The 16,621-nt window shown below is 47.8% G+C and overlaps 1 protein-coding gene across 2 annotated transcripts in view; it reads right to left on the bottom strand.

Annotated features, from left to right (window-relative positions):
- NR3C2 (nuclear receptor subfamily 3 group C member 2) overlaps window positions 1-12,333 on the bottom strand; it is a gene marked incomplete at its 5' end in the record, with an annotated part of 218,285 nt that extends 205,952 nt beyond the window's left edge. For both annotated transcript variants that reach the window (XM_084266965.1, XM_084266966.1), the window contains one exon: window positions 10,562-12,333. In XM_084266965.1, coding sequence (XP_084123091.1) covers window positions 10,562-12,333 — 1,772 coding nt within the window. The remainder of the gene's footprint in view (window positions 1-10,561) is intronic.
- Between the last annotated feature and the right edge of the window lie 4,288 nt (window positions 12,334-16,621).

The following is a 16,621-nucleotide window of genomic DNA, read 5'->3' as shown; positions in this document are numbered from 1 at the left end:
GAAAGCCTTACTGTGCAAAAACAAACAAACAAACAGATTTCAAATGAAAACAACAAAACCAAAGCATGGTGTGCCCCAAACCTGAGAGAACAGGCTACCAGCTGGGCGGCAATCCCCAAGAAATAGGGGAAGAAGACCTCTGCTGCAGCATCCAACCAGAGCATCCTGTCTTCTCCCTGCCAGGCTCAGCGTACTTGGGAGAGCTGAGGGAGCAGGCTTACTGCCTGCATGTACAGATATGGACATATGTGGAACCAAGGACCGTGCCCAACTCTGGGAGAGGATCCCATGCCAGTTATGGAAAGCAACACCTGCAGTGGTCCAGAAGCATGCATCCTTTGACCAATGGGCCAGAACTGATGCTTATTTTCTACTAAACAATACAGAGTGGACCTTGACCCTTAGACATGACAAACATAATGCTACATTGTCATAAAGTGAGACCCTTTCATTTTTCCAGAAAGTTTTTATATATCCCCGGATCAACACCTGCCCAAGTTTTTTGTTGTTTTGGGTTATTTTAATTTATGCAAACAAGTCTGGAAGCTAACAAAGTTAGATCTAGCAAACTATATCTGAAGCAACCATTAGAGGAAGAGCTCCCTAGCTGCTCCTACAGCACTCTCTAGCACAAATTTAATTTAGTTTAAAATAATGATGCTGACAGCTCAGATAGTCTGCCTGGAAACAGTGCAAATTTCCCACCCACCTTCATTTGCAAGGTCCCTGGCACTCCAGTCATCAAAAACGCTGAAGTGCGTGACAGGTTCCTAGAGACAAGCCTTCAGCAATGCTGGAAGTGAAATTCCGACCTTTTGGAGCGGCTCACATTTGAGTTCACAGAACCACTGAATCGTAGGGGCTGGAAGGAACCTCCAGAGATCATCTAGTCCAACCCCCCTGCCAAAGCAGGTTCCTTAGGACAAGTCTCAAGGCTCCTGAGGGACAACAAAGGTTGTCGTCTTGATGCTGCGACCTTAAGGTGGGCTTCCAGAAGCAATCCCTTTCCTGCTCCTAGTCTGAGGGCAGTGACATGAAACTTCACTGGTAGACCAGGTTCCACCTCCAGTCAGACAAGAAGCCGTGTTTGAACGGTGAATACAGCGAATGACCTGCAAAAGAGCCCCCTCCCCACCCTCTAACCCTCAGCGCCACGAACGAAGAGCTAAAGATACAAACACGATTGATTTTTCAAGGCGAGACGTTGCCAGAGTAAACCGGGACTCGCCGGTTGTGAAATCAGGTTTCCAAAGGGCTCGGAGAGCACAGGTCCTGGTAAGGACACGCCGGGTGACGCATTCACACGGGTACACAGCCGCGGCCGCCTTGCGCAAGCTCGCAGGGATGCACGGGCGGAGGTACATCAGGGCGACACGCCTCTGGAGGCACAGGCACACCAGCCCCTTCCAGTGAAACTCAGTGGCTGCCCCTTCTCCTGTATGGCCTGAATCCACCACCCAAAAGCAAAAAACACAACTTCAAAATTCATTACTAAAAGCCCTGCCCCAATCTCCTTGGGGGATTCCCAGGCCAAGACTGGGATGGTTTCCATGCGCCCTCCGTCCTGACCCTCCAAGGCAGGTACAGAAGGAGAGCCCGCAAACAGAAGACATTAAGTAACGTAGCTAATTCCTCCCCAGTCCTGGCCGGTGATTAAAAACTCTCAGACCACTCAGAGATAACACTGCCCAAAATAAACCCCTCAAACACACACTTATTTTGTCGCCTTCAGACTGAACATGATCCTGTCTGTCATGGTCACACATACAAACAGAAATTCTCCCAAACCCAAAAGAATCAGAAAAGTCTCTTTTTCAGTAACCCAATTGCTAGGGAATCGGGTGATAAGCCAATTTAGAAACCTGGGATAGCATCTCTCACAAGCAGGCAAGGAAAGCAATAGCAAACCAGAGAAGATTCATGTGTCCAGTCCAAATTTTAATCCAAATGCCCAAAAAAGTTATTTCAACTCCAGATGCGAGTAGGAAGCATTGTTTAGAAACGAGAATGAAAACGAGTGAAGTGATATAAAAATTGTCAGAAACATTCAGCAATTAGCCTGAAATTTGCTTTTAACCTTAGGGCTGTAACTCTTTGATCTATTATTAATTATCACTAACCACAATCAGCAGTGTACCCATGCATCTTAGGAGAGCCTACAAATTCCTATAAGCCATTTTTTCTATTAGCCACAAATACTAGATTCTCTTTCTTCTCAGATGTTCCAATCAAAGTTAGTATTGGGTTGTTTTTTTTCCTTTTCAAAGAAATACCTTGATATATATTAACCCTAAGTTACCTCCACATATTAAATTTAACCTATCCATTTTTTTCCACAAAACAGCTTACAAACTTAAAGAGAAATTTACATTAACCAGCTAGCAACACATTCTAATCTAACTGTGGGAGCAGAATCAGCAATTTAAGACAAAGAACTAAAAATTCAAGTTATTCTCTTAGAACCTACCAGCAACCTGGAAACTTTTGCTACAATACAGTCAGCGAAGAAAGTGTCTTGCAAAGTTCCTGTTCACATCCAAAACAGATACAACCACGGTTACTGAGACTTTTAAGGATCCAAAATTATCAAATGCATGGTTTTGGCTTTTTGGCTTGTCATGGTTTGGGTTTATTTTTTGTTTAGGGATGGGGTTCTGGGGAATCAGGGTTGGGAGGATGGAGTGGTTTGGGGGTTTAAATCCCTCAGCGTTGGTTTCCCAACAGCAGAGAAAGATGACCACCCAGATCACAACCTTTCAGAAAAGGGACTGTTGAGCTCTGGTAAACCATGTTAATAAACCTCAGCTGCAAAAAAAAGAACAACCCAAAAACCCCAAACCAAACCAAAAACCACCCAAAAACCCCCTGAAACAAAACAAGGTGAAAGCTTCGCATTTAAAGAGACAGCTTATTCAAAAACTTTGTCCTCATCAGCTCTCAGGGTCCTGTAAAACTCCAGGGCTCCTGAACAGAGATGCACACTACTGAAGATGCTCCCGCGTGCACCATGCTTCCGAGCGCTTCCTCCCGAGCACAGCCCAGCACCAGCACAAGTACAGCTACATTGGGAACTACTGGCATGGATAAACCATGCCTTCCTCACCTAATTCATTCTCCTGTAGCTCTCCCCCAGCAGCAAAGCCAAGGTGGCTCCACAGAAGAGGGCTTTCATGAGGACCCAACAGACGGTGGGTGACCTTCCGCTGCAGTTTGTCCTCGTTAGGGCAGCAAGTGGTCATACCACACCATGGTCTAGTTAGGGTGCTTTCAGACATGCCCAACAAAGCTGCAAGGACTTGGACACAATGGAAATGCTCCTCGTTTTTTCTCCACAGATCTCTCTCACTCAGAAGAGACTGCATATGAAGTCAAGTAATTCATATGCTGAGCAACAAGCACTGTGTAGCAACCAGCTGCATGTGGAAACTGATAAAAGTACTAAACTTAGACATATTTAATACCTGTTTTTTCACACGCTCTTTTTAGTTTCCTTGTCGGACCATTTTTATCACTCTTACACAGCCAGTAAGACACATTCGACAGAGAACAAGTTATGGTACTACATTCATCCTACAGTGGTGTTTTCTGACCTCTGAGAGCTTAAATCTGAAATCACAGCACTCCACTCTTCACTGAGAAGTTTTGGTTGAAATCAGCCCATTATTAATTCCAGCTCCTACAACTCTCTTCTAAGATGCACTACATACAGTTAAAAAAAAATCAGAAATCGTTTCTTAAAAACACACACTGAAAATACACTGAGATTATGGCTTGACAACACGTTTATTTTTAAGCAGAAAGATGCACTTAGGATAGTTCATGGGCTCCTTCCCATCCCTTTGGTTTGTTCTCACACCCATGTCCCATCACGCTGCCCACCACGTTGTGCTGACCTGGTTTTCAGAGATTCGGAGTGACCTGGATCAGGAACCCGACCTGGCTCTCACATGCAACATACCCAAAGGGCAAAACCAGAGTCAGACCAGACAAGGTATGGCCCAATCCTGTATTTCACCACTGCAAACAACGCATCCTTCAGCTACAAAGGACACCCAACAGCAACCCCTACTCAAACCTGGGTTCCGCAAAGCGCCAGCACGTATCTAGAAACCCATGCAGCTGGGCAGAGCGCTTCACAGCGGGTTTAAGTTCCATTAACTTAAGTGTTGGCTGAGTAAGGACAGATTACTGAATCACAATGGAAGAATTTTCTCCCTCTGAAGACGATACAAGTTCTGCACAAGCACTGATACCACCGCAGCAATCCCTATTCGTGCTGTCCTGGCTTAAGAGATAACTTCCCTCCTAGCAGCTGGTGCAGGGCTGTGGTTTAGATTTAGGGTGAGAATCGTGTTGATAACACGCTGGTGTTTTAGTTGTGGCTAAGCAGCCAAGGACTCTGCAGCTTCTCGTACTGCCCTGTACGAGAGGCAGTACTGGCTGTGAGGGGACACAGCCAGGACAGCTGACCCAAACTGGCTAGAGGGATATTCTATACCGCATGATGTCATGCTTAGTATATAACTGGGGGGTTGGTCAGGAGGCGGACTGGTTCAGGAACTAGCAGAGCATCAGCTCCGGATGGTGAGCAACTGTGCCATGCATCACTTGTTTTGTATATTCTATTATCATTATTACTGTTGTTATAATTATCTTCGTGTTCTATCCTATTGAGCTGCCTTTATCTCAACCCCCAAGTTTTTTTCCTTTTCCTTCTCAATTCTCTCCCCCATCCCTCAGTGGGAGGGTTGTGTGCCAATGGCTGGGTGGTCGCTTTAGCTGCCAGCTGGGTTACACCATGACACATGCTTATCTGCACATCTGCAATGCACATCCCATGAAATAGGAACATTTTTATACAGTACACACTTCAGACATCACTGTCCTCCAGTTCTCCTTAAAACGGACTGATCCATACTGGTGGCGTATGGATAATCAACGTTTTTCCTGCTTGCTAAAATCTGTGCATGGTGATGCTACCTCCCCCCTTTTCAGAAAACTGTCAAAAGAAGATACCATAGTGATATTCTACATCACCAAGAGCGATATAAAAGCTAGGAAACAATTAGCTATTATCAGAATGAACTATGGCAAACTGATTTCCAACTGCCAAGTATCGCAAAGTTCAGCAGTAGCAACTGGCAACAGGAAGGTTTTAGCAATACACAACATTACTTACCCCCACTCACAAAGAAACTAACAACCCCCAAATATTTGCACATGGATTGGCAAGAGAGATCTTCTTGCCCAAAATTTAGAAGATTCACCCATTTATGGATACCAATTTTTCAGCAATGTGGACTTCAGCATGCAAGTCAACTGGTGTGCATAATTTTAAGGCAGAAAAAAGGTATCATTAGCACTCACATTTTCAAAGGATATTTTTAATAGATTTTTTTTAAATTCCTCAATAAAGAGAGCCAAACAAAAAATAACAACAAAGCTGTGGAAACTGCAAGTCTGCAGGGAAACTGCAAGGAAATCCTTTAGACTTCCCAGCCTGACATACTGATCTACACTTCTAACTTCTTCAGGGAAAAATTAAGACATACATATATAGACATCCCTGTTGTATCAAGATTATACCCAGAACTTCTAAAATATACACAAAACCGTACAAGAACCCAAAACCCAAATATAACTTTTCAAATTGAAAACAAAACAAGGTAGAGGTTTTAGTCCACAATGTGAGAGAATCATGGTTGAAGAAAGTTTGCAAAGAAAACTGGTGGGGAGCTAAAGCGATAAACAGTCCTGACAGGCATGGAGAATATTTTAACAGCTCGGTCTTTTTCCCATAAAGTCCGTCAGCAAACAAACAGAGGTCAAGGACATTCATAAATTCTAAAAATAATATTTACCAGACCTTTATCTCTCTGGCAGGTATAATTCTGATAAGTGACTATTCTAGATAATATTTAACGTAAAAGTTTATTTACAAAAAATACTTGCAATACCCTGAAATCAGATTTTAACCAGAATCACCCATTCAAGTCAGCAAAGTATAGGCATAAATTAAGACCATGTTGTTGGGTTGGTTTTTTGGTTTGCCTTAGGTTGGGATTTGGGGGGTACTGCTACAAGTAGGGCCTATGAAAAAAAAAATACTCATCCATGTGAATGGTTCAGGAGAAGTTAGGGATAAGAAGTCCCAAAATTATTGTCAATGTTAGATCAAAGACTTGATGGTAAACTTGATGGTAAGATGTCAATGATGGACTTTCAACTCCTGACATAAATTAAGACCCTAAAATATCATGAAACATGGTTTTGAAGAGAAATCTCCTTGTCTGAATGACAAGAGTTGAACCATAACTACTGACACACGTATGCAGTTTACGTCCAAGTAGTACACTTTCTTCTCTTCTATGAACACACCAAACTTTGCAAGTTCCTCCCAGACCGGATTACACCGGCAGAACTACCAGGAAGAAGCTACAGCAGGAGTATCAGCCCTTTGTTTCCACCACATCGGCTAAGAAAAGCCAGCAGGAATGTGTGCACACTTGAGTTAGTATGGAAATAAGAGGGATGAGCTAACGCAGCAGAAAGGTCATCCTCCCCCATTTTTACTCTTGTCTTGAGCGCCCATGACATTTTCCTAGGCCATTTGGAAAATTGCATAATTGGCACGATCATCAGGCTTAGGCTGGTACCCCGATTCAGATGAGCAACCACCTTCAAAGTGAAATCCGACCTTGCTTCTTAGTGTAGGTTGCCACCAAGAGCATCACGGCATCACCCCTACCTTCTTTTTCAAGCCTGCTTTGCTATTATTTAGTTTAGAAACCATTATTTCTGAGAAACCCCAGTCACCGAGGGGGATCTATACACACACAGACAGACAGGTATGATTCACCGTCTATTAAAAATTAAACATGTAAAAAGTCTTTCAAAGACAAAGGCCTGCTCTGCACACGTATCACTGGAAGAGAAAAATGCCATTTAAAAGGGAATAAAGGAACTTGGTGTTTTGTAAGAGGCTCTAGCTCCCCAAACGCCCCAAGCTGCAACGTTGTAAAGTTACCATCAGCTAAGGTAAAAAGAATTAAAACTGCTGAGGTCTAGTAAAAGTAAGGGAGAAGATAAATGTTCTAGTTGAGACGTGGTATATGGCACAGTCCATAAGGTAGCAAAACGTTTTAAATGCCTGAACTGTATTTATCAGGCACTACCAGCAAGTAAGGCTGGCTCAAGAAAGGTGATATTCTAACAGAACCAAAAAAATATATCTCTATATAAATGTTTGGGGGTTTTTTACAGTAATATTCTAAAGATTCATCCTCAATGTGAAGGCTGCTTCATTCCTGGTCACCCACTCCTTTTAACGGTGCAGGCTGCAAGCCAGCAGCAGTCTAAAAAGGGTATGATATAGAGGTTCAGAAAAGAACGCTGCCAAAACAAGCTACATTCAAAGCTGCTCATCTATTGGCTTTAGAGAACCACGTAGCCTGTTTTTTCCCCTTCACTTTAGCCTTTGCTTATGGCAAATTATACCACAGAAAGTATATGGCAAAGTATACCTGGAAAAATGATGAAGATTAGAATATCTGGATCTATAGAAGTCTGCAAGATGCCTGATACGGTTGACAAGGCAGGAAGAAAGAGGGAAGTAACACAGAGCTGGATTGGATCAGTGAGGTATTAGAGTGGTATCCGAGTCCAGAGGTCTGATGCTGCTAGTCTGACGATGTGAAGGGAGACTTTGCAATGGACATACCACACTAACATAGAACCATCAAGGTTGGAAAAGACCTTCAAGACCACCAAGTCCAACCGTTAGCCATTACACCACCATAACCACTAAACCACCTCCCAAAGCGCCGTGTCTACCCAGTTTTTAAACGCCCCATGGACGGTGACTCTACCACCTCCCTGGGCAGCCTGTTCCAATGCTTCACCACTCTTTCAGCAAAGAAATTTTCCCTAAGATCCAATCTGAACTTCCCCTGCCACAACCTGAGACCATTTCCTCTTGTCTTATCGCGATACAGTAGCTCTATGATCCTTGGGGTCCCTTCCAACCCATGCCATTCTGTGATTCTATGATCGCATTTACTACACGGAGCAGCAGAAACACATCCTGGGATGCTGGGTCTGACACAGTTTTCAACTATACATGTTTGATTCCAACACTCTGAAGCACAAACAAACCTGCACATCATTTTCTGTTGTAGCAGGAACACGGCACAGAAATGCAAAGGCAAAGATCAACCTGAGGTTCGTTAGCAAGAGTGAGCTCTTCTTACAGGCGTGACATCTAATGTTAAGTCTTTATGACTTGTCTCATCAGCAGACAAGTATCTGAGCAGGCACCGACGTACTGGAATCTGTCCTGCTCAAATGACCTCTACATGAGTTTACATCAGAAGTCACAAGGGCTCTGCACAGGTCCCCAGCCACACCTTCAGCAGAAAGCCGCTGCCAGGCACATTAGGAGCAACGTTCAGCTAAATAATGGGGCAGAGTTAAGAGATTTGAAATGATAACACATTTACTAATCTGAACTACGGATCAGGATGCCTGAAGCATCACAACCCTGCACATCTCCATCACCTGAAGAGAAGTCCACACACAAGGTAACAGCTCTGAGCACTGAACATCTCAGGGTTTCAGTCCCAAAAAGTACCAGCTACACTGTTTTACAGAGATACCATCTCGAGTAACAAAGATGGAGAAGTACATCAAACCTGTGTCACCATCACGCCTGATGACACAGATCATCCATTTACTGGTCCAGATGAGAAGATGAGAAGACCTACCATGGACTAATGCCAGATCAGAAGGCTCCTTCAAAAGTCTTATGAGAAACTGTCATTCAAAACACAACTATTGAAGAGAACCATGCTCCCACCAGCATTTCCCAGTTCATTGTCCCTCCCATGGATGCCAACCTTGACTTGGCACAAGGAGCACTTAGGCCCGAGCTCCCACAAGTGGTAGGAGCTGCTTTTCCCAACTAACAGTGTTCAACTACAAAGGCACTTAAATATTTTGGTCTTTGTTTTCAGCCATCCCATCAATCTTCTGCTGAACTTTTCTCACTGTACAAATAACAAAGTTTATAAAAATTTAATCAGGTAAAATAACTAGAAAATGGTAACTTCATCTTTTCTGATCTGAGAGAGCACATTTCTGCCAACACCAGAAATATCCTGTGAAGACATATATTTCAGCACGAAGGTGGGATGCTGCCCTTGCAAGTTGGGAAAGAAATATTAAAAAGTGCATTCTTTAGAGACCACATGTGAAATGGCCAGAGAAAAAGTGAAATATGGCTTGTAAAACGGTAGTAAGATTGCAGAGGTATTGGACAGATCTGCAAATAACATGGAAATATTTAAATTTGTTTTGCTCCTGGGTAGACAGGCTGTTTTCCCTCCTCGAAAGCCCCATTATATTTAGGTATTACGGTATTTAAGCCCCATTATATTTAGGAATTATGCTTTCCACTGCAACACTATTCTTTTTTTCTCTTTTTCAGAAATATTTAGCATCATGCAAATATAGAAAACTCTCCACATCCTCTTCACCCCACTCCAAGCACAAGACAGACGCTTCATTCAACTGAGGGCAGTTGGGTATCTCACGAGGTTGGGGAAGGGGAACAAAAGAAGCTTGAAAAAGGCGAATGCAAATTCTTCTACCAGTCAGTTCACGGAGCTTTCACACAACCCTTCGGTGAGCCTGTCTGACACGCAAAGGGGCCATGTGACTGTTCTCAGTCATGCTGTCGGATGCGCTTAATAACTCGTAACACTGATTATGAAACTAGATAGTTGGTGAACATGTGTCCTTTAAGGAATACATGAACGCCCGCTCGCTGAAGGACGCTTTGCATCCACGAAATCAGCCAAGAAACACAAATTCAAGCGACACCTGCGCGTTTCCCTCCCCCCAAAAAGTGAGGGGATCAGTTTATCCATCTATCCCTTTCAAATGCGTCAAGTTTTAACAGCCCTCCTCCTCCTGGAGGCATTTTGCTATATATACAAACCAAATGTTCCTACAGTTAAAATACAGAAATAATATGTTGCCACGGGCTTTGTAAGGTTTAGGTTTTAAACTTAACCAGTTCAAGTCCAGCATAAACTTAGAACCATGTTATCTTCACAAAAACGGACTCCCAGAACTATCATTTTCTCATCCTCATCTCAACACTTCATCTGAGGTACAACACATTTAAGCACCAGCTAAGAAGGAATAGCCATTATAGGCCACACGAGAACAATTTTACTAAGCTCTCATTACGGGAAAAACAACATTTATAGTAGTGAGAGCTCATAAACATACTAAAGCTACGCTTTCAAATCTAATAGCAATAGAATATAATATGTTCTTTTTAAATATTAAAGCCAGCGCTTTGTTTTTATTAAAGGCAGAATAAAAATACAGCAAGAAGCCTAATGAGAAGAACTGAAATGCAAACAAAGAATTACGCATTGGCTTGAGAAATACCACCCCGGTCCCCATTTTAACTCACACCTTGTTTAATGCAGGGAAGGAAGCAAAAAAAAAAACCAGGAGGAGGAGGTTGGGGGGAAGCAATTTTCCAGCTCACCTGGACACGTTCTCTGGAATGTACTCTAGAACTGGATACCCATCGCTTCTTCTGGATGCCAACTCCGAATGCGACTTCCAGGTCTCCACTAGCGTGCTGACAGGAGGGAAGGAGCTCAAGTGCTGAAATGCCTGCTCGCGAGGAACCGGCCGCGACAAAGATATCGTGCCTTGGGCACCGATCCTGTAGTGAAACGACTGTCCACCTGAATTTACACCCACAATGGCAGAGGATGGTATACTGTTTTCTTGGTAATAGCTGCCATCGTCAGGCTCCTGCTTAATTCCCACAGGTAGGCCTGGATTTGGAAAACTGCTACCTTCACAACTTCCATCGAACGAAGAAACAGGTGGTCCTAAAATCCCAGAAAGAGAGTAATAGTCTTTGTCATCCATAAAAGAAAAGTACGAGCCGTCTGTAAATGGGAAAGGATTTACTGTCTGATTCCCTTTAAAAGAGGCACCAGAACAAGGGTGCTTGGCCGACTCTTGCTTCACTGGTACTGAAAAGGGGGAATCAGAGTTTATTTTGCCACTGTCGCCAATGCACGCGCTGCCGAATGAGCCGTCTGGCTCGGGTTTGATGAACTGAACGAGGTTCACCTGACTGTTGTTGGAGATGGCGTTCTCCATTTCCTCCATCTTAGGAAACGTGAGTTCTTGAGCACCCTTGTCTTTTGCTTCTGGACTGGGAAGGGTATCTTGGCTTCTGCTAGGTCCCGCCGGCGTGCCGGAAGCCAGGAATCCTAGGGAGTTGTTTACAGGGCTACAGATGGATCCCACAGTGCTAACCGCTGGACTAGAACGAGTGGACCTGTTGTTGGCGTTGGAAGGGCTGGCAATGGAGCTCCTCGAGTTCATGTTGGCGGGACTGGACACAGAAGATCGCATAGTGATATTGTTGGGACTCGAGACAGGAGATTTCACGCTGCAATGACTGGGAGGACTGGAAATCGGTGATTTCATGCTACTTATAGGGCTAGAAAGCGGAGACCCGACGTTGCTAACGTGCGCGGGACTGTGCAACATAGACCCTCGGTTTTCAACGTTCGGCGAGCGCGACAAAGGGGTTCCCTGGCTGATGGGGCTGTGCACAGCAAAGTTCCCAAAGTTAGCAGTAGTTGAGGACACAGAGTTAACTCCAGCAGGACTACACACCGAGGAAGCCATGTTCTGAGGGCTGCAGCCCGAAGGGCTTTTCTCTTGACACATGATCGGGCTTTTGACAATAGCATGCATGGCACCACCGTTCACAGCGCTCCCGGAGTCCGACATCAAAGACCTCAAGGGCCTGCTGGCGCTGTGGAGGGGAGAAGAGCAATGGCCGTTCTCCTTGTAGAGTTTCACCAGCTGCTCCACATTCTGGTAGATCTTTCCCGGGCTCCCCTGGTTCTGCTGATCGTAGGGGTAATCGGCGTCTCGTATCGAATCCATATACAAACCCATGGATTCAGCCACTGTTGCCGACAGCTCCTTTGACTCTGTTTCGGTTTTGATGTCGGAGGGCAGAAGACCAGGCTGGCCACTGTCTTGCTGCAGGCAGGAGAGTAGCTCAGGTTTTTCTTTGCCGTTTCCTTGGGCGCCGCTGTTGGCAAAAGCACCGGCAGCACAGCTTACGTTGACAATCTCCATATAGTTACTGTCATCAGTCTGCTCTCCAGCACCTACAGAAGAATACTCCACAGACTGAGAAACTTGACCCCACCGTCTCTCCATATCTAAGCCTTCCGGGTAGCTGTGGTATCCTTTTGTCTCCATAACTAGCAAAGACATACACACACACAAAGAAAAAAAGTAAAATTAATAAATGACAGGACAGTGTGACTTCCTAAGGAAATTTCCTAATTTCCAAAGGAAACAAGGCGTATCCGCTCACTCTGTCTATCTGCCTGCCAGTCCCGTTTCCTTGCCCCGTCCATCATCTCTCAACCATTTGTCCAATTCCAATCAAATCAAGTGAAAAGGTCTCACGGATATGACAGCCCTATGGATTCTGAGAGAAAACCAGGCAGCAATTAGGAAAGACCCAAATTATTACTCCCCACCCTGCCCCAAAAGGAATGGCTCGGCAACATTGACACAGCCACCGCTGACCTTTGCTAGCCACAGTCCCGGGGCCACTTCCAAGGGCCTATGAGGAAGAAAGGGAAGGGAACAGCAAAGGAGGAGAACCAGAGAGGTCCTGAAAGGAGGACACCACGGTGATAGGTAGGACAGGAACCCCAAGGAAACTGCTCAACAGAACTCCTTCTCCAAGGACCTTGCGCTGCCATGCTACAGGGACAGCGACAGGAAGGAGGCAGGCATCCTACAAGGGTTTCTCTTCCTCACCCAGTGTAAGGCAGATGTTAATTTAGAAGGATGCTGACTTGCCCCCTCACAGCTCTACAAACTCCTTGTATGGACTCAGGAGACACGAAGGATGTGCTGAGCGAGAGAAGTACCACAAGAAGTTGAATGGAAACATTCCCGCCACGGAGGAAGGCGATCAGATTGGGGTGGGGGGGTGGGGGAAATGTATGGCTTTTAAATGGATCTGTAATTCTGCAAAGCTCCCTGGCAGCCAGCAAGAGGAACAACCACAGAAAGAAAAGTAAGCCTTGCTCTAAACAGACCCTAAAATACCCCATCCCATCCCACGTGCCACTCGCTCGAGGCAGGAAGCAAACTGCATGAACCAGCCTCCATTATTCTGAGAATCATGTTTAAGTAACAGCATTTTTTATTTTTTTTAAAGGAATTGGCTCACGGCATCATTAGAACTGTAGAAACTCAAGTGCCAATAGCTACAGCATCAGTATTAGGCAATTATGTATTTTTTTCCTTTCAGAATGTATTCATTTCCCCATATTTAGTGTCTAATCCCTTTACTTAACACTACTTAAAAAGACTACTTTAAGCAAAATTATAAAAACAAACAAACAAACAAAGCCTTAAAATAAACGACTCACTTCCTCGCCCTTACTTACAGCTATGGCCCTATGCCTACATTCCCCTCAAGCCCAAATTTCACTAGAACACCATCATGTGTATCAAATCACATTCCCATAGCCTAAAATTTTCAGGCAGAAGCGCCTACTTTCACATAAAGTCACTCCCAGATAATCACCTACCCCTGATTTAAGTGCTGAGCAAGCCTAATTCCTAGCAAAATCTAATGCAGCTGTGAGTGACCAGCATTTCTGACAACCAGCAAACGTAGTTATGGCTTTAAATTAGGCTGTAAGCAAATTTTAACCCCTCCAAACCACCAGCAGAACCGCCCCCCCCCCCCCTGCCCAAAGCAGCAGGAAATCTGAGTTACAGGCCTAACATTTACACCGGTGGTGCTCAAGCTTCGTAGCGATCCCTCCCACGGCAGTAAATTTCAAACTTCATCCATAATCCATAGGCTAGCAGGCTTCCAAACTTCAGCAAATAAAAATCTGGGTCATGCAAAGGGGAAAAAAATAAATTAAAATGCCCCGGTCCTGCACTTCCAGAGGGAGAGGCACTGTCTGGTAAATATATCCGAGAGGATCGAGAAGCAGCAGGGAGATTATGTGTGGCCTGATAGGAGTTCGGTTTAAAAAGGACAGATATAAATTAGTGAGGGCTGGGTTGGTATTTTTTTTTAGGGGGGGGAGCACTGGTTTCTGTCACCTCTGAGCGCCTCAGTGGATACTGGAGCCGAATAATCACCTCACAGCATAAGGGTTTGGGCTTTGTTCTTCTAAGCAGGGCGCGCTGCAGCCCGACGAGCATGTTCATCCTCAGCATCCACACTTCACCTACTGCACAGATGTGCCCTCTCCCTAACTTTTTCCCCTGAAGTGAATTTGACTGCGGGCTAAAGCATCCATGGACCGCAATAGAAGCCGAGCCGCATCACCTATCAGAACTGAGACCATCCAAAGGAAGCTGATGCTACAAGTACAGGCAGGTTCTGCGGACCACCCACCACTCCCCTGAAGTACTCGGATGCTGGGAGTTAAGTATTTCACTCCCAAACATATCAGTGAGCCTCCGACTGATCAGGCATGAAACCAGTTTCGCAGCAACCATTGAATAAAAGGAAAATATCAAATGGTACCTGGTATCCCTGCAACCAAAAGGTCACCTGGAGACGGGATAACCCCAAGTAAATCCAGTTCCATAAAAAACTAAGCCAGCAGCTCAAGCGACCACCCACTCTTATTTCTCCGTGTTTGTAAACAAACGTTCAGCGAGTCCCACGGCCTGCCAGCCCCTCCGCTGACACGAAGCCCTCCAAGGTACCAGAGCTGCATCCTCAAAAGATGGGCTGGGGGGGTTTCCCCGGGGGGCAGTGGAGCGCGGCTGGCAGCTCGCGCTGCCGGCACTGACCCCGGCGGGGAGAGCGCTGGTTGTGCGTCCCCGTCCTCCAACACAGACACACACACGCGTGTCAGCAACCACACAGAGCGCACTCTTACTTCGCTATCTGCCCTACGCTACGTGGAGCATCACCGCGGCTCCCGGGCAGAGGGAGCCGCTTTACACCCCGAGCCGCCCTCGCACCACCCACCCCACCCCCGCACCCAGCCCGGGGCCGCTTTCCCGCAGGGACAACACGAATTGTCACGCGTGGGGGAACCCAGCGGCGCCCGCCAGCGAGAGAGCTCCCCCCCCCCCCCTTCTCTCGCAGGCGGCCGTCGGGGGGCAGCCGCCGGAAGGGAGGGCGGGTATACGGGGTGGGGGGGGAATCCCGGGGGCCCAAACCCGCTTTCGACCGAGCCCTCCTCACTTGCTCCCCCCCGCCGCCCGGTCCCCCGAGCGATGCAGAAAAGCGCTTGCTTTAATTCCGCCGCTCCCCACCCCCCCGCGGCGGAGAGGGCTTAAGTTATCCCCGCGACACCCACCACCCCCCCCCCGCCCCGCAGTGCCCGCCAACCCCCCCCACCGCACCCCGCCAGTCCCACCTCCAAGGTCCCACCTCCAGGAGAGAAGAGGAGCGGCGTCCCCCGCCCCGCCGCCCCTTCGCGCCGGCCCCCGGCCCCGCGGTAACTGTTGCAGCGGGGCGCGTCCCCGAGCCCCCGCCGGCGCGGAGGGCGGCGCGGAGCGGTGGGGCGGGCGGCGCTCACCCCCCCCGCCCCCGCGCCTTCCCCTCCACCCACCCCCTTCCTCCGCCCGGCCGAGGCGCGCTGCGCCGCGCCGCCCGGTGACACGGAGCGGCACCCGGGAGGGGACGGGAAAAGGTGCCAAGTCCTTTAAAAACATGTCACATGCCCAGATAAAGTTCAAGTTTACGTCCCGCCCGCCGCCCGCCCTCATTGGCGGACGGGACGCGGAGTGCCGCGCGGTCTGGGCCATGCCGCCGCCCCATTGGCTGGGCCGCGCCGTCAGTCACCCGCCGGGCGACATGACTGATACAAAGTTGCTGCGACACAGGCTGCAAAACGCATCTCCTTAAAGCCGCAGGGGCCGCCGCGGCCGCGCAGACCCGCGCAGCGCCCCGCTCGCTAGACCCCGCCGGGGCATCGGGGGTGCGCAGCGCCCGCACAGCCCCTCTCCTCCCCCGCCACCCCGCAGGCGCCCCCGGGGAAGGGTCGCGGGGTGTCAGGCCGGGCCCCCCGCGGGCAGGTGAGGTGCGCGGGGCGCGGCCGCCCCCGCCCGGTGCCCGCGTCGCGCCGGCGGCAGGGCCGGGCATCGCCTCTCCGCCGGCCCGGGATTTCCGCCTCTCAGCGGTGCGTTAATACGCGCGGTACTGATGCGGCGGGGATTTAACAGATACATTTAAATTTAAAAAAATAAATTAATAATTTAAAAGGGAAAGGAAAAAAAAAAAAGAAGAGCGGAGCGCGGGAGGGTTCAAGGACTCGTCCTCTGTTCGCCGCCGGACTGGCTCCGCTCCGCGGCAGCCGCGCATCCCCGCCGGGCTCCCCCGCCCCGCTGCCTCCCACCCCCCTCCAACCCACCTAGGGGTAGCGACAGGAGCCGCCGCGGGACGGCCCCTTGCTCCGGGGCGCTGCCGCCCCCCCACCAGCCCCCCCGCCGGCGTCCGCTCCCGTGCCCGCGTCCCGGCTGCGGGAATACCCTTTTCCCAGGGAAGGAGAGAGAGAGA

The sequence above is a fragment of the Gallinula chloropus genome (assembly GCF_964237585.1).
Source record: "Gallinula chloropus genome assembly, chromosome: 7".
NCBI lineage: Eukaryota > Metazoa > Chordata > Aves > Gruiformes > Rallidae > Gallinula > Gallinula chloropus.
The sequence above is the reverse complement of the archived record's forward strand: the minus strand, read 5'-3'. Positions and strand labels throughout refer to the sequence as shown.